At 37.5% G+C, this 19278-nt stretch overlaps 1 protein-coding gene across 1 annotated transcript in view; it reads left to right on the forward strand.

Annotated features, from left to right (window-relative positions):
• The window catches only part of CORIN (corin, serine peptidase), a 140865-nt gene that overhangs the window by 95935 nt on the left and 25652 nt on the right, over positions 1-19278 (forward strand). The window contains exons 9-13 of the mRNA XM_009335224.1: positions 4215-4446; positions 7617-7762; positions 10372-10479; positions 14758-14871; positions 17367-17477. Coding sequence (XP_009333499.1) covers positions 4215-4446; positions 7617-7762; positions 10372-10479; positions 14758-14871; positions 17367-17477 — 711 coding nt within the window. The remainder of the gene's footprint in view (positions 1-4214; positions 4447-7616; positions 7763-10371; positions 10480-14757; positions 14872-17366; positions 17478-19278) is intronic.

Genomic DNA, 19278 nt, shown 5'->3' on the forward strand with positions numbered 1-19278 from the left:
CATCTCCAAAGAAAACAGTTCTTCAAGTAATCTTTTCTTGTCTTTGGTGAGATTTGAAGGTCATATTTTCCTGATGTGTTAAGGTCAGAATACATGAGTAATTGTTGAGATATAATTACTGACTTGAATAACTCCACTCTAGCTAGTCACAAGTTTAAATGTGTATGATAAGATTGATTTATTGTGGGCTGAAGGCTCATGGGAGTGAAGGATGTTTAGTCCCAGATCTCTCTGCCTGCAGGAGAAGCAGCAGCTTTAGCAGCCTGTGCCTCTAAGAACAGGTGTTGCTTCTCAGTTTCTCCATTTGAAGATTCAGCTTTTTTATTTGGGCATTACTGACTTTGCCACAAAACTGCGGTTTACCTAGGAACAGGGGCTTCAGTATTTCTATCTGCTGTTTCAAAGCTTCTTTACTCATAATGCTTCCACAACTTAACAGGCGTTACACTAAGCCCTGTTTTATATGTTTAAAACTGTAGCAACTTTACATTTACTCAGGTAAAAAAAAAGACAGTATTTTGTAATTTTATTTATTTTTAAATATGTATAACTTAAACTGCTTAGTAAAGAACACATAAAATGTATCTGATGTATTGTGATGGGATGAACATTGGACTCACAGATGATGGCTGTGTAGTCACCAGTCATGCATAAGACAGGTCCTCTATTTGGCTGGCAAACAAGGCATCAGCAACAGCCTTACCCAACAAGTAGGAAAATACGTAAATTCCCACAGTAACCTCTGGTTCTTATATACTCAGGGAGCAGTTCTCTCTTAAGCAAATTACCTTTCATAAACAGTGACTACAGGCCTGTAAAAGGCAAGTCTTTCAAGCAGTGTGACTGCAATTCAGTCTTTCTCACAATAAGAGAGAGCTGAAAGTGTACTGTCTTTCTTGGACTCATCTTCTTTGTGGATAAATCAGTATGAGACTTACTGTGGTCCAAAGCAGTTTGTTCTGTGGTCCAAAATCTTTTTCTGATCAATGCAGGTTTTTGTATCCCATTGTATGTATGGACAGCAATTTTGGAAAACGTTCAAGTAGCTAGGACTATGTTACAAGATAGTGAAAAACACTTTTTGACATGTGATATTTGAGTTCTAAAACAATGATGTTCCTATTCCACGTCATGAGAAACACAAGAGGTTTTTCATGAAGATGTTTCCTCATCATATTATGGGCAACAGTCCATAATTCTCAACAGGAGTAACACACAATCTGAATTAGACTTGTGGATCATCTCTCTTTCTTCCTTTCTGGTCCAGTGAATATTTAATTGTTTATACACAATGAAACAGCAAGAGAATTTGGGTGAGATTTTTCTTGCATAACATCTGGAAGTACTATTTTCTTTTTTCATGTTATTTTCACTGTTCATATTTTGACCAGAGTTATTTCATCTTTGGTAAGAGACGAGAATTCCCATGTAAAATTTCAGTTTTGACAAAGCAGTATTTTCTGGCCTAATAACTCTTTGGTTGGAAAATTCCAAAGCATAGGCCACATTTCACAATATTGCATAAGATGGGTGTTCTCAGTGTGTGATAATGTCTGATCAGTTTAGGCTCTGTATTATAATGCAGTTACAACATATTTAGGATAACAGAACAAATATCTGAAGGGACAGTGTAAAAAAGACAGAGCCAGGCTATTTCGGTGGTTAGTGACAGGACCAGAGGCAATGGGCACAAACTGAAACACAGGAGGTTCCCTCTGAACATAAGGAAACACTTCTTTTACTGCAAGGGTGACTGAACGCAGGTTGCCCAGAGAAGTTGTGGGAGACTCCATCCTTGGAGACAGTCAAAAGCTGTCTGGGCATGGTTCTGCACAAACTGCTCTAGGTGGCCCTGCTTGAGCAGGGGGCTTGGACTAGATGACCTCCAGAGGTCCCTTCCAACCTCAGCCATTCTGTGGTTCTGTGAAATATCCCATTCACTTCTGTTACTATGTTTGACAAATTCCTATGTAGTAGGTAGAGCAAGTTAATAATAAATACATTAAGATATTAAACCCACGCATAATCTGTTTAGGTTTTTTTTATTTAGGATAAAAGATACAATGAATTTTGTTCCTTGTTCCCCACTCATTAGGTTGTACTTACATATACTATAAATAAGGGAGTAGCAAGATCTCTTAAACTGTAGGACAGACATCTGAAGGAAAAATTAACACTTGGGTTACTTAAACTCAGTCAGATGTTCCCCTGGAGCGTATGTTCCTTTTGTTACTCTGCTTGTGGATTGTAGGGAATTGGGTGTGAGAGTCAAAGTTACTCTTTTCAAACCTGCGATGACACTTTTGCACATAATGTGATAAAGGCTTTCTAAACACAATGTGGAAGATGTAATCATATTGAAAACATGTGAAGAGCTATCCTACGGGGGCATTTCAGTGGACTAGATTTTCTTCTAGAATTCACTTAAACCCCTATAAATGTGAGGCATAACAAAAGAGAGAATGATATACATGCTTTTTTACCCTTTAGTCTGGAATAATGTTATGTTATAGAAACGCTTAGAACATTGCATGTACTTTTGTGTTCATTTACTCGGGTTTCATCATGAAATACTGATGAACATGTAATATTCTGTACACGTCAAGAAAAGATGCTTACTGGTGAAAAATCAAAAGACAAAACCAAACTGATCTGGGCATCTGGGGCTGACAAGGGAGAGTTCATCATGAAGAAAAGGAAATGGCAGTAATGTGAGGAGGATAGTTGAAGTCTTTGAACATCATATACCCCAAAGCTGGGACTAAGTGGTTGGAGACAACAGCAGTAGTTCAGTATTGGCAGTGTGCAAGGATTTAGCAGAGAGGAAATGAGCTTCGTGATCCTCAGATTAGAGGTAAATACTAAAAGAGGTTATAACAGGGAATGCCAGTCCAAGAAAGACTGGCCAGTTCTGCTGATCAGCTGAATCTGTTGGATCTTCTTTCAACTTCCTCTCAAAGATCCAGCTATAGGATCACACAGTTGCCACACTGTGCTGGCAACTGACATTAGCAACTGGCTGGCGGAGAATATTAATCATATTAAGATACATTTGCTTCCAGAAGAGGCAATTATATGCAGTCTTTTGATAACAAATGACTTTTGAATAGTACACTTCTTCATGGAAAACTTTCTCATATTTCAAAAGTAAATAAAACTAAATAATTTCACATTGGTCTCAGTGCTAAATAAAAGCTGAATTTCAGTCTGAATTGAAGTGAAATTCTGTCTGTTGTTTTCTGTTGTGGTGGAAAGTTGAAAAATAAATATTTCTGACTACCAGAAATACAAAAGCTGTACAATTTTTTTAAATCCAAAATACTCGGTCAGTTCAATATGTGTTGTGATAAACCCCCTAAAAGATGGATGATTTTTTTTATACAGCTATAGTCTGTGTAATCATATGGACTTGTAGCTGTTGCATTTGTTTTGCTCTTGCTTATGATTCTTTTTATTATCAATTATGTCTTATCTGAATTAAATTATTAGCATGTAGACTGCTTCTTACTTGGTGTTTGTACAATACATAACATAATCATCCCCATTCTTCCTTCAGATCTTGGGATGCAAAAAATAAAACAAAAAAAAAATCCTGCCTTCTGTTTTCTATACAGAGAAATTGTGCAGTCTCTGTCATTAGAGATTTTTTCAAGACCTGACTGAATAAAGCCTTGGGAAACCTGATCAGTCCTCAGAGCTGAACAAGCTTTGGGCAGGACGTTGGACTAGAGACCTCCTGAGATCCTTTCCAACCCAAAGTATCCTATGATCCCAGTCGTCTTAATTTTGACAATTGCCCTGCCAGTATGAGGTGTGTTATGGTAGCATAGTACATCAGTAGGAAGTGTGTTGCTGTGCCGTACAGGAGCTCTTGAAAATCATCAGAAACTTGATTTAAAAAGAATAAATCTGTTTTTAAAGAATGGTTTACTGTACCATGTTAAAGTTAAGATGTTACTCAGGAAGTTAATGCATATTGGTAAGGGAATCCAAGTCTCTGAATATGTTATTAGGTAGGCAGAGGTCAAACCCACCTTTCTTTACTGGTGTGAATAGGCTCATATGTGGTCTTGAGCTCTGAAACTTGTAGTTTCTCAAGCCTGAGCGGAAATCCAGACTGATAAATTTGTTAAATATTTATGTAATTATTTCTTCTGTATTTCATTTAATCTCCCACCATTTGTGTTTCTTTTTTTGTTTTCTTTCTGTGAAAGGCCAGTGTGAACCAATTACTCTGGAACTCTGTATGAACTTGCCTTACAACTATACTTATTACCCAAACTACCTGGGCCACAGGACGCAGAAGGAAGCCTCTATCAGCTGGGAGTCTTCTCTTTTCCCAGCCTTGGTTCAGACCAACTGCTACAAATACCTTATGTTTTTTGCCTGTACAATCTTAGTTCCGAAATGTGACCCCCATACAAATCAGCGGATCCCACCTTGCAGGTACTATGCTATAATTCATTTAATTCTTGACTGATATTGTCTGTCATGTTAGTCTTTCCCAATTTTCTGTTTCCATTGAAAATGCCAGAAACTTTGCTTTGGAATTCCCTAGCAAAAAGTAGAGAACCATATTTTATAAGATCATTAAATGCAGTTTATTACACGTGTGTGATTAGTATCTGAAGTATTCAAAACAAGGAGAGGAATAGCAGTTCAATAATTTTCAAAATGTATATATTGAATAGAATAGACTATTTTGGTTGGAAGAGGCCTACAACGATCACCTAGTCCAACTGCCTGACCAATTCAGGGCTGACCAAGTTAAAGCATGTTATTAAGGGCATTGTCCAAACGCCTCTTAAACGCTGACAGGCTTGGGGTATCGACCACCTGTCTAGGAAGACTGTTCCACTGTTTGACCACCCTCTTAGTAAAGAAATGCTTCCTAATGCCCAGTCTAAAACTCCCCTGGCGCAGCTTTGAACCATTCCCACACGTCCTATCACCGGATAGGACATATTCTATCCTAGTCACGTTAGCCTGTAATGACATGGAGATTACATTATCTGTGTATTTAAGTAGTCTCCAGCTGACTTTGGCGTTGTTTCAAAATTGTGACAGATATGTATGAAGAATAATCCTGGTCAAATCTCATGCCCCTTGTGTGTTGGCATCAATTTAGGCATCCCATTACTGTATTTGAATTGGGAGAGTAAAGAGATATTTTAGTTAACTGCTAAATATGCTTCATGTTCTTAAAAAAGTGCTAGATTGAATTCCATTGCAGAAAATTACACATTTCTATGCTACATTTTTTTTTTTACCTTGTATTTCTTTCTCCTTCAAGAAGGAGATTTCTCTGCTTTGTTATGTGTGCTCTTGTTAACTGTTAACTTGTTAGATTGATTCATAGACAATACCACAGATGAGATTTGACTGATAAGTAAATAAAGTCAGCTGTTACCAAGGTATTCTGATACCCCAACTGTGAGACTCGGTATGCGAATGTGGGAAGCATTAAAAAAAAAAAAAAGTACCAATTGCTCTTCCAATTTTCCTATCAGTATTGCAGTAGGCTTCCATATGTGCTGTGATGGGCACTACTCTGAAAATTATCTACATTTTAATTCTTTAACCAGACTGACAACTAAATGGCTTGCAATAGCTTTTGGAAAGGGTCAGCTTTGGCCAAAGATTTGAGTGTGCAGAGAACAGAGGACAGAAATGGCTTAGATGTCTCAGCTAACAAAATCAAATTTTTAAAATGTATTCATCATATTATTGTGGTTGGTTTTAGATTTTGTCATTGGTAAATAAAAATTCTGGCATTCAGAAAGCTGAGGTTATAAAGTGGTGGTTGGAGTCAACCTTTTCGATATTGAGAAGGATCTAAAAGGAAAGAGAGAGTCTCTAACTGTAGCATGGTTAACCAATGTGAATCCATTCATCCATTCCTTCCAGCTGCTCAACTCAATGGTGAATCATTTGGCGTGGAAAAACATTGTCTCTTCTTCATGCAATCCCCCCCGCAAAAAAATTAAAATTGAGAAGATTAATAATGTATTGTTTTCTCAAAAGAGCATAAAATAATTGATCTTAAATGGATCTGTTCGCTTGGTTTTGGTCACGGCATTTCTTGAAGCTGATTGCAGGAAAAAAAATGGTCCATTGGTCAAAAGGTCAAAGGAAAATGAGTGGAATAAAATTACTTCCACGAAAGGACTGTCTGTTCCTAGAAGAAAGATCTGGAAAAAATTAATCAAATTAAATAAAAGGCAAATTAAAAGTGACATGAAGGAAACTGGAAAAAAATAGAAATGGGTGGGATCCTACTGTTGAATATTTTTCAACCTATAAGAACAAAGGAGAATTTCTTTGAAACAGTAGGAGAAAGTCCAAATGATTATAGGTTTAGAAAATATGATCTAAAAGGTGCAATTAAATGAGTTGCTGAGTTTAGAAACAAGAGAAGACTTGGGGAGACATCATAGCCTTCAAATAGGTAAAAATGAGCTTCTGTGAGAAAATAAATTGTTCACCATGGTCACTGAGGTTAAATCAGGAAGCAATGGATTTAAAGTACATCAGGAGAGCTATAGGTCAGATATAAGGAAAATAATAGATACCTGTGTATGAGAATGAGTGATAAGGAAGTATATGAAATCTTGCTGACTGAAGAGTTTTTAAGAACAGCTTAGACAAATACCTGTTAAGCATGATGCATGTTTCTGTTTGGAGGAAGAGATGAAAAGGATGTTGAGGTTCCTAATCCCATACTGCCTAGTTAATATTCCACAAAAATAAAAAAAAAGAGGCAGTTGAAACAAACAGGGATTCAAAATACCACAGGTACAAGACAAGACTATTATATTGAACAGCACATCAGCTATGATTCCAGGCAAAAGTAGTTGCTAAATGTTTAAAATAATGCTTAAAATAACAGGGGATTTTTCTATTGTGCATTTTCTCTTCATACTTTTGAAGCATTTGACATTGGGTATTTTGCAAGACAGGATGTTAATGTAGATGAACACTGAAAAAATTTTGTGTGGCGCATCCTGTCTTTCTATGGTAAAAAAAAAAAAAAAAGTGCAGCAGGAGAATTATGTTCATGCCTTTTTCCAGGTGTGATGATACAAACTTCTGTTGCTCTAACTGACAACACCCTCAAGACTAGCTTGATCTGTGCTTTGATTTTCACCAAACTTTTAATTTTATTGAATTCCCTGGGGAGTTCTTCACTCTTTTGTTTGCAGGTTTAAATATTTTGTCCTTCTGAAACCGCATGGTTTCTGAGGTAGCATCATCAGAAGAGGTAGCATTTCACTGGTACAAAATGTATTTGGCTTTTTTTCCTGAAGGAGGACAGTTAGTGCTTCTTAAATAAGGTTCTCTGCCATCCCTTACAGAGGAGAGGAAGTTTGTAAGTAGTTATATTTGGCTATTATAACTCAGGTAATAGTCTGCATACAATAACTTAAAATAACGTTTCAACAGTAGCAACATATCTTTTGGGTTTTTTTTTTTTTTTTTCATTTAAAGAAATCTGATTAACTGATTTTTCCTTGATCTTCATCTTTAACTTTGGCTAGGATTATTAACTTCCAATAACTGGGAATTTTTAAGACTGTCACTCAGTTACTTTGTGCAATTCCACTCTGTCTCCTCAGGACATTATGTGTACAGTCTAAGGAACGCTGTGAGTCTGTACTTGGGATTGTAGGTCTGCAGTGGCCAGAAGATACTGACTGCACTCAGTTTCCAGATGAGAACTCAGACAACAAAACTTGTCTCACACCAGATGAAGATGTAGAAGGTAACTCCTATAAATACATATAACAGGAAATTAAAGATTTAATTAGGTTCCCGAAGTCACTGATTTTTTTCCCATACCTCCTCTTTAAATTATAATATTTAAACTGTGAAAACGATTCCAAACTGAGTTTCAGGGAATTTGAATACCTACAGTTTGCAAATAAGAGGAAGTTCTCATAAGAAATCTATTAGAAGGAAGGATCAATTACCCTCAATCTGTGAAAGTCAGCGTTTGAGATTTGTTGCTAACACCACACCTACTGCTTGCTTGTGTTTATACTTCACTTTTTTACCTATTTAGATGATATAATAATGCTTTTCTAACCATGAGACAGACTCTTGGCAATCTTATCAAAGCTGAGCCCCTCGACAGCTCTGAGAAAAATATTGTAATGTTAGTGTCTTTGCCAGCTACTGTTTGCTCTTGGTTTTTGTTTGGGAAAAGTTTTGTAGAGAATTGTGCCAAACCAGCTTCAGTAGCAACTGACAAATTTTGAGTTCAGCTTAATACTAATCATTGTGGGTGTGAACATGGAACAAAAGAATGACATTGCCTTAAATGCTTCTAGATATTCTTTGTATGTGTGAAGAGAAGAGCTGTGCAGCTTCTCCTTCTACAGTGGTCATTGGATGTGAGGTCTGTGGGAATTCTGACATGCCTTTTCTTTTTCTTGCCAAAACGCCAGTAAAGTAGCTGAGAAAATAGTGAGATGGTGTGTGCTACAGTTCAGTAGCACACAGTGATTGTGTTCAGTTCTCACTCTTCTCCTACTTACCTACATGGTGATGATGGTCTTTCCACAGTCTTGATCTTGCTCAGAGAAAGCAATGGGTGAAAGCTAGTTAGTCTATAGTTCTTTTAGTGAAGATGTATTGCTGTGAATATAGTGAAGGAATCATGAAAAAACAGTGAAGTATATGTAGCAGTTAATGCTATTTCTTCAAGCAAAGTCCATGTGCACATATATCACTGTGAAGATTTTATAAAGATGTGTAATACCATGGTAATGAAATCCTCTGTCGTGGGACTCTTGAGAGACAAGGAGATAATTGCCCTCTACAGCAGTAGGCTGATGGAAAGGAATTATCCATTATTACACAGCAGTCTGTAGGAAAGGAAAAGTAAGATTTTGGCACAACAAGGTGAGTTAAAGAAAAATAATGTGATTTAATTTTCTCAGGTATCAAATGTCTTTTAACCTTCCTCCCTGTGTTATTAGATCATTTGGCTTTGAAATGTAACATAGAGTGGTTATATTTTAAATATACTACTGCATACAGGACTAGTATGTTCCATTTCTAGAGATAAATTCTGTTCACTTATAAAAACTATAATTTAAAAAAAAAATCATTTTAATTAGAGGGACTCTGCCTAGTAAGCTGATTCACTGCTTATTGATCATCTTAGCACTGAAATAGATATTCCTGGAAAATCAATGAAAAAGGAGGGTTTTTTAGTATTCTTTTAGAAACAGTGTAACTAATTAAGGGGTTTTATCAGAGTTGTTTTGGGTTCACTTACTGCTAGAATTTTATATTGATTCAATGCCAGATTTCTACAGATTACCAATGTTGGTTAGAAAGTCTTCCCTGGGAAGTTTAAAATCTTAAATAAATATTTCTGAAAAAAACACATGTAACAAAAGAAATTAAGCTTCTGAGAGCATTTAAAATGTTTATGATTACAAAATATAGGTGATTTTCCAACTTAAGCTATAATTGACAGAGTTATTACAATGTGCTGAATTGCTTAACTTCTCTTCCAGTCAGTGCTGAATCCAAGAATACTGCTGGCCAAGACAGTATGCATTGTAAACTTAGTTATTTTCATAATGAGTTATTCTTAAATGTTGGAAGTATAGTTCACATACCTTTTATCATTAGAATGTTATTTTCTAAGGCTCCCGAGTTGATTGACGATACTTTTGGTACAACTGTTTATTGAATCCTAAAATTTACCCAAGGAACTGCATGGTATTAAATACCTGAGAGATTTTGCAGGAAGGGAAAAAAAAAAAGGCAACATATGATGGAGGTTGTACATCAAAGTCAGTGACATGTACAGCGTGAAAAAAAGGGTGGGTTTTTCAAAACCATCTAAATAAAGCTTTCTCAAAATGTTAATCTGCAAGATGAGGCAGAAGCGATGTAAGGGTTAATTAGTGGACATTTGTAGGTGGTTTTATTAATTCAAGTAGCCACACAATTGCCAAAATATATATTTTTTTTATCCTGGGAATCTCTTATACACATTTCAACACATCAGATGATCTATTTCTGCTTCACACAACACCACAACAGTGAGAAAAGTAGCTAGAAAATCCATGCCCACAATCTAAACATTGCATGCCAGTTGTTTGGCAAAGCTTTGAAATTTGACAGAGGGTGGCATGTGAGGGAGAGCTCTGGAAAATATCGCTCCACCCCATTCACAGTGCAATTGTTAAGAGTCTTGCCTGCTACATAATTCCAGTTTAGTATTGCACAAGCTTTCTATTCCTGTCATTTACCCTTCCGAAACAAGTCACAGCGATAAATAAGTAAGTACACGTGATGACTAAGCTTGCAGCTTATGGACTCTTGTTTCTCCCTGTTCTGTGTCATTGACAGAATGCTCACCCAGTCACTTCAAGTGCCATTCTGGGAGGTGTGTCCTGGCATCCAGAAGATGTGATGGTCAAGCTGACTGTGAGGATGATAGCGATGAGGACAACTGTGGTAAATAAATTCGATGAGTTGGATCTTTTGAATGGAGAGTAGTTGAAGCATTAGAAAATGAGTTTTGTTTTTCTTTCAGTTATTTGAACCATAGCATGACAGTTCAGAGGATAAACCCCTTTTTCTGTAAGAAAAATATGTTTGAAAGTGGTTTTTTTACTAGTGACAGTAAAAATACTTTAGCAAGCATCCTTCTTGATTAACGTCAACACAATTTATGCTCTTTTATCATTTAGATTCTGCTAACCGTATTCCAGGATGTTTGAGTATTCCTTTAATAATCAAGATAAAAAATGCTGCAGGTTTAATTCTTTTGATATTGCTGGAGGTTCTACTGAGCTAAAATGTGACTTCCTGGCAGTTTAAATCTTGAATTCATAAATACAGTTTTAAATTTATACATGATAATATTTTCATTATGATGTATAGATCTGTGTTGCTGAAGTGGATTCTGTACTGCAAGGATCAAGAATTACATGTTTTTTCAGATTGGCCAATCTCAAGCTGTAGGTACAAGGATAAAGTGGTAACCACAAAGTTTATTCTCCAGTGTATTTCTGAATTTACTTACGGTAGAGATGCTCTTGACTTTAAACTTAAGGGGATGTATTGAGCTTGAGAATAACTAATAAATCTCTTGGTTGCTATTTAACCTTGTACGTGCTGGCAGGAGAATTTTGAGAAGGAAAAGGGAGTTTATACTATTTCTTTACGTGACTAAGGTAGCAGCCTCCATGGAGTTCTGCATGCTGGCCTGGCATCCCTAGGGGCAAAGAGAATAATTGTAAATCACTAAGGATTTAGAGAAGAGGTGTGAATATGAGTAAAGGATTGGAAAACATTCCAGCAGAGTAGGGCTAAGGTGCACAACCTGTTTTTTTTAACAGAGAGCAGGTTAAGATGGAAGCACAGTTTGTGAGCAACAAACTTGTGTCAATAAAAGACTTTCTACTCAGCTGCACAAAAATAAAATAAGATCCAAGACCTGAAAGCTGAAGCTAGGCTAAAATTCCAGCTCTATAAAATGCTTCTTTTTTTTTAAGAGCAGGTTTTTTTAATGATTGAAGTAACCAGGGGGTCATTTATCGCTAAGGCGCAATGTATTCTCAATCTCTAGGACTTTTCAAATCACGCTTGTGTTCTCTCTCCTCTTTCTGCCCCATTCCCCTCCCCCTGCAAAAAGAAAGCAAAAAGAAAAAAAAGACATGCTTGCTGAAACAGGATTTAATACTAGGTCATTCTCTTGTTTGGATTATAAAGGAAAGGCAGAGCTGATGAACACAGTGACTCTTTCAGAGTTTGTAATCTCTTTACCTTTGAATCAATTGTCTCAGTTGTCCTCCCTGCCAAATATTCTTTGTTGCCACCTGTTCTTAACTCCTTAGAACACTAACTGCTATGCGTCTTTTAGGATAATTTTATTCTCCTAAACACTAACATATGAAATATTGCTCTAATATATAACATTCATTTCTCGAGTGGATCTCTCTCTGTCTCTACAGTCTAGACAGAATGTCACTAGCAATCAGCAGAATTCTTATCAGTTTCTATAAATATGGAAGACTGTATCTGCTAGGAAATTACTGCTGTCAGTGTGACATTACATTGACCAGGGGTAATGTTGTTACTGAAAAACAGAAAGTCCTTGTAGAGCTCCAGAAGTAACTGTCTCCAACTCATTCATATTCCATGTGTGCAGGGCAAAATCAAAACTTGATGATCTTTCCATGTGTAAATGGCTAGCTCACATTTTATTAGATTAATCCTTTGAAATTGCTTTTATATCATTAAATAACAGTCAGCATTTAAATTACAAACCTTGTATTTGAAGTACCTTAAATGACAGGCATGGAACAACTTCACAGTGCAGGGAGGAGGAGGCTGGAAAAGACTAGCTACAGCTTTTGGATGCTCAAGCTACTCTGGCCAAAAACAGAAGGTGGAACAGTCCAAAGGGACTAAGGTATATTCTGCCCATGCAGAGCAGAGCTGTATTCAGCACCCACTGTCTCCTCCTGTTAGGAATCCCTGTCATACTTTCATGTGATCTTTGTCAGAGGAAATGTCACCCATGCAATTGCAGTGAAATCCTAAGACTTTAGTGCCATTTAGACTAGGATTTGGGGAGAAAATTTGACCCAGATTTCTGAATGTGCGACTTCTGAGTGCATTTCAGTAAAGTGTGAGGAAGTTAATTTCTGAAAATTAGCATTATTATGATAGACATCAAGGGAGTTTGTGGTATTAAATATGCTTGATTGTAATTGATCATATTAATTTATTGGCTGCTGAACAATGCCTCTGGCAGAGAGCAGAAGAGGGTCCTAGAAGAGTACTAAAGAAATTGGAGACATAACATTCAAAAACAGTATTGTCCTTCACTATTTTCTGTAATCTGAGTTCTGACTGTAGTATTTTAGTTGAGAGAAAAATGTGGTGGTCTTAATGTTATCAACTTGTTATCAACTAATAATAATTGCATGGGGAATATACGTGTGAATAACAGATGGTAACTTGCTTCAAATTTTGAAGAAGAATGAAGGTAAGATCACATCGGAATCCCTATCTCTTGCCAAAACGTATGTTTGAGATGGGGGTAATGTAAATATGGACAAGTTTTTCTACCTCCATTTTCACTTCCATTTCATCGTCATTAAATAAAAAATGTATGTCACAAAAATATTTAGAGAAGAAATATAAATACACCAAATGGTAGATGGCTTCTACCAACAAAACAGTATATTTGAACACTGAATTCAGTAAGTAGTGAATTTTTCCTAGGGAATTGTCTCTATTGTACTCAAAGATAAATTTTGGAGAGTCATAGAACACTTCACAGTGTAACACTATAATGTGTGATGAAGGGGAAAAGCAAACATGTATTTTATTAATTGTAAACACTGCTAAAAAATTGCAATGTTCATAAATTATATTTTTTTAAGCTTTTTTATTTTATTTTCATATCAAGTTCCTAACATGACTGATATTCTTTGTTCTTTATTAGAGTAAAATTTTGTTTGGTTTCAATTAATTTTTCATTAATAGTTATCACAAATATTGTTGAGAAGGAGACCCGGAAAATGGTGATACCCAAGAAAGTTCTTTGATCGTGTGGGATTAGTTTCACAGGTTCAAGGCTATTTATTTCTCTGTGCTGTAACATTTATTTACATGGCTTTTTCAGTCTAAACAAAATCAAGCACTCCACACATCCAGTTACAATTAAAATGTGAGTAGATTTTACCAGTAATCATATGAGCTAGTGATTCTCTGGTTCATGTTTGTAAAATATTCACTTCTGAAATAACACTTCTTGGAAACAACATATCTGGTTAGTAACTTACTGCTGATACGCTGCAGTAGTTCCAGGTCCAGGCAAACAGAGATGCTGCTTCAAATGCAGTTTGTGAACTTATACCTCAACTATTTGCGTGTGGGGACATCAGGGCTGTCACCTGAATTTGAGCTTGGATTAAAATGAAAACTAGCATTATCATCTATAGAACAGGCCAAACAAGGCAATCAAACCATCTGTTTTAGGCAGGAGAACACGTTGTTTTTATGGCTTCCTATAAAACCAGAATGTCAGATGTGCAGGACATTAGTATGTCGAAGTATTTAAACTGGTATCACAGTGAAGTGCTTTATTAGTTGATGGAAATAAATAGTGAAACAAAACAAGAGAAAACATTTTTCTAAAATGTACTTTGGGCCATTCTTAATTTCCTCTAGCTGACTAACAGGAATTTTCCTGTCAAAGCACTTTGACACAGTTTTATAAGTATTCCTCTTGAAATCAGAGAGGCTGGTTAGCAGGACATTGAAGAGACGATAATGCAGTGTGTTCCCTGCATAATAACGAACCCTCTTGAAGATTCATACAGCATTAGGTCATTCTAATATTTTCAAACTGGTTTGGTCTCAGATTATGGAACCAGGAAAACTGTTTGTGATCAATACTTACAGCATCTCTCTGCCTTTCATTGTGATCTGCATTAGATTCTGTATCAGCACTGCCAGAAAAAAAATACATATTTCTCATTATTATTTAAAAAGCACTGAAGTATTATGCAGTGTTATATGTTTTATACCCATTTATCAAGTGTGCACTGTGACAATCTTATTTCCATTTCCTCGTTAGTAACTATTCTTGGTACCTTTTAAAATTTATATTGCAAATGAAATTATTTTGGGTGTTTCAGGGTTATTAAGGAAGAATAAAACAGTTGATTTGATATTGCATGCAAGTGTTTCAAAACTGTACTTCTCTGCCTCCAGGTTGCAGAGAAAGGGGTCTTTGGGAGTGTCCTTTGAAGAAGCTGTGCATCAAACACACTATGATCTGTGATGGTTTCCCAGACTGCCCTGACATGATGGATGAAAAGAACTGCTGTAAGAGTTTATGCAGTTTTAACAAGTTTAATAGTTAACAGTTTTAACAGTTTATCAGCCCATAAAGGGCTGATCACATTTTTGGGATCTTGGGGTGCAAAATAAATGGAAGTAAAAAGGTTTCCTACAGACAGAAAGGCTTAGTCATTCCCTCAGTTTCCTTTTCAGTTTTGCTATGGCACCAATTTATCTCTTTCCTCATCTTGTCCTCTGTTGTTCACATCCTTGGATCCTTGCTGTCCCCTTGGTCACTCCAGTCCTCTCTCTTTTTTTTCTCTCTCTCCCTCCTCCTTCTTGTGTCTTTGTGCTTCTTTTCTTTATTCCTTGTAGCTTCTTGACTCCTTTTCCCGACTTTTCTCAACTTCATTCCATATAGGTATAGCTGCTCACTGCTCTTTTTTCCTTGATTTCCACTTGATTTTCCTTCTGATCTGTTCTTCAGTAAATCTCGTATGTGTCCCTGCTTTATTTGATTTCTCTTCTGCTTGACATTTCTTAGATTCTGTCTCCCCACTTGGCTCCACAGGCTTCTTCTACAATCCAAACTGTGATAAGTATCTGAGATAGATACAAAACTTAGTATGGTACACTGACAGTATGGGCATACTGTCCATGCGCACAGTGTAAGTTGGCTCAAAGTGCTGACAGTGAGCAGTAGGCCCCCTGGTCCTCTGCAGGAACTGCCCTGTATTCTGTTTCCACTGCGCAGCTGAACAGCGGGATGGGAAGAGGTGGAAGACCTGTGAATGGTAGCTGCTTTGCAGGCTCCCACCCTGCATGCGAAGCTGGGAGTGGGTGCCGTGAGATGTTAGCCTCGCTTTTGTGAATATATTAGTGGTACTCTGAATTCTCTTCTTTTGAGAAAACCTGGTGTGTGGGCGTGTCCCCAAGACAAGGAACTGAAAAGGACATACTGGGTGACACTCAGCCTGCACAAGAAAGAAGAGATGCTCGGTAAACTTGGTTGAAAGCTGAAATTTAAGTTCTCTAGGCAATTCCGGTATTTCAGCATTTCTGCTGGGACTGTAGGATATAATTTCACAATTTAAAAAAAGCTGCTCCTGAGTCTCTGGAGTTCTGTTGGCAGGGACAGGATGGTAGGCACATTTTATGTGCTATGTGGAGTATATGAATATGTTTGCCAAAATGATTGGCAGCCTGCATATATCAGTAGATCTAACTTTGTTTCTTTTTGGGAAGAGGCAGCTCACAGAACGTTTCTTAATCTGGTTTTCATCATGAAGATTATACCATCTGACTTCCAAGCGGTCTGTGTTCTATAATCTAAAAAACAGGAAGGTGGTATTAAAGTGATTTGCTCATGATCACACATTAAGATCATGGCAGAGAAAAGATTCTCCGACGGCTTAGGTTAAGCTAGTCTGTAGTTGTCAGACTGTATTTCCTCTCTGCTTTTGTGTCAGGGGTTGAATATTCCAAAATGGCAGCAAAGTTTCCCCAGCTGAGGGCTTCCAGCTTCTGAAACATGCTGTCTCTGGAAGGCAGAGTTAGAGAGCTTTTTCTAGTTTTGCACACTTTATTCCAGAGCCAGAAAGATCACATATGTCAGAGTAGGCAGCACTGCCTGCTCTATTGGTATGGTTTTTGCAGTGGAGTACATTTTTTGCACTAGTGTTGCAAATAAATGCTTGGTTTGTATGGCAGTATAGATGCTATACAACAGCCAGACATAGGCACAACTGAATGCAGCTTTCTTCCATGCATTCTCTCCCTCTCCGCCCTGCCCCAGCTCTCAAAAATTCCCTAATGATGGGGTTTATAGAAGCTGGAAGAGAACTGTGTTAGTAAGGAGGGTACTGTAATGCCACACACCTGCCTTTTGGGAGGGTTTTTTTTATGATTGGGGGAAAGCTAAACGCCACCTGCAAATGGAAGCTCTTGTGGTTCTTGCACCGGACAAAGATTCAGGAAATCCCTATCTAATGCTGCCAGCTGGCAACCAACTGTGAGCTGGAGCATGTCTATCTGTACATCAGTTCCCCATCTCTGAAGTGGAGATAAAAATAATTCCATGATTTTAAATAGCAAAGGAGGGTCCAAAAGTGAATATAGAATTGCTGTGGATGAAAGCAAATACATATGCATTACAGTAAAATATTATTTCCAAAGAACATGAAGAATAAACAGTTTTGGAGCAGTCTCCTAAACAGCATGGAACACTTAAAGATTGTGAGAGGCTTAGACAGGTTTCATGTGACAAGACCACAAATGATACTAAGTAATCACAGATCTTGCCATTTCGAGACACCCTTCCTTGCCCTTTGAGTTGTGATGCCCTCTGTAACTGTGTGACAGCAACCACCTTCTGCCTCAGTGATGCCCATCCTGAATTTTGTTGCAAATCCGTCTCGCTTTCTTGCTCCATAAATCTGATCTGTGCCTATCTTCACCCTCCTTCTCACTTTTTCAGTCTCAATGTGAACCTCACATTGATCATTTCTTTCTCGGAGTGAAATGTGTTTTTGTCCTTGCAGCATTTTGTGAAGAGAGTGAACTTGAATGTGCCAACCATGAATGTGTGCCACGTGAGCTCTGGTGTGACGGGCAAGCAGACTGCAGTGACAGCTCAGATGAATGGGACTGTGGTAAGTTTCTGCCGTGACGCACTCTGCCTGGAAGTGATGCTTGGGTGATGCTAGTAATCACTGGTGATTTGATTTAGAATATAGTTGCAGTGGTGGAGAGAAGCTCCCTTTATTACCAAAAGGAGACTGGGTTGAGGTTGGGAAAGCATGGAGGAAAGCGGGCAAAAGAAAAAGGAAAGTGAAGTGTCACAGTGCAAAGATAGAAGAAAAGTGATATGGCAGGGAACTTCTAAAATGTGTAGATGGTGTGTAAAATCTGGGAAGTGTTTTGGATAGAAGAGAGAGTAGGAAGATGTTCAGGTATAGAATTCATTTGGGCAAAACTTCCAAGCCCTGATTCTGTACTTGTGAAAATTGGTGTGAAATTCCCACTGACTGCAATGGTGCAGGTCCAGAGCTTACGAGAAGATAGTCCTACTAGGTCCACTTTGCACTGGCTAAATACCTGCAGAATGATGTAACCTGCTATTGCTGTCTATATTTGGATTAGGCTTCATGCTTTTATGTGTTGTTCAAGAAGAACTCTCCAGTATTATTCTTTAAATAAAAATGAAGGTGGATTTCAAAATAATTGCACTGAAAAGAAGCATGTTGGAAAGTGGTAGTATGTCCTCTGAGATTTCACTGAGTTAACATGTATTTCTGTACATGACAGTAGTTTATATTACTAAGTTTTGAGATGCTTTGTATGTAATTTTAAATACAGAAAAAAGGTGTACCGTGGCTTACAGAAGCAAGTATTTTGTATTCCTGTTGAAGTAGATTGCATAAATATTTTAAGACATTGAACATGGTGTGAATATTAATAAACAACAGCATTTAATAAAACCTACGCAACAGAGAAGAACTGTTCTAGAAATGCATATTTGAATGGAGTAATCTAGGATTAATACATACCTTTCTCAAGGAGAGAAGCAAAAGCACCTTCAACATATAGGAAAAATGCGTAATGTCTGGCTATGTTAAGATTAGAACTATCAAAGCAAAGGTCAGAGGAACAGTTTAACTAAATCAGTATGTATTTGGGGAAGAAATGCACACAACACAACATCCCAACATCTTTTAAGGGATCCTAGAAAGGGAGGGATGTAAATTTCCATTTTGGGCCATTTTGAGAAGCTTTTGTGTGTGATAAAAGCAGTCCACACACTTTTATACATGAATTAAGAGAGAAGCAATGGTCACGATCTTTCTTGTAAACAGTAATTGTTTTTTCTTTCTCTAATTACACCCACATATTGTTATGACAGGAACAGTGCATATTACCGAAAGTCAAATGATGGTATCACTCTTATGTCAAGCAGCATTCATCCCACAAATTACTTTAGTGATTTCAGTTGGACTATTTGTGGGGTAAAACATCATTTAACAAGATTAAGGCTATCAGAAACCCATGTGAACCTGTGCTGGTGAGTCAAGAGTATTCTGGTTTATTCTAATCCTCGAGATGCCTTTGTTGTTTAGTGTCTCATGCTGTTGAATGTTAGCAAGGTTCTGATAGGCATGGTTGCCTTGGTTTTAGGTGACATAGCTACTGAGTGTATAAAATCAGCAAAAGTGCTAGCATGTTGGAAAACTCTTTTGAATGTAGTTGTATGTTTGCCTCAGTCTTTAGCAGGCAGACTAGTTATCCTCAGGGTACTCGGCGCCCTGAGCTGGAAAACAGGGATGGCGAGCAGGATGAACCCCCCATAATCCAAGAGGAAGCGGTCAACGACCTGCTACGTCATCTGGATACTCACAAGTCTATGGGGCCGGATGGGATCCACCCGAGAGTGCTGAGAGAGCTGGCGGAGGAGCT

The sequence above is a fragment of the Pygoscelis adeliae genome, unplaced genomic scaffold, assembly GCF_000699105.1.
Source record: "Pygoscelis adeliae isolate BGI_AS28 unplaced genomic scaffold, ASM69910v1 Scaffold21, whole genome shotgun sequence".
In the NCBI taxonomy this organism is placed as follows: Eukaryota; Metazoa; Chordata; class Aves; order Sphenisciformes; family Spheniscidae; genus Pygoscelis; species Pygoscelis adeliae.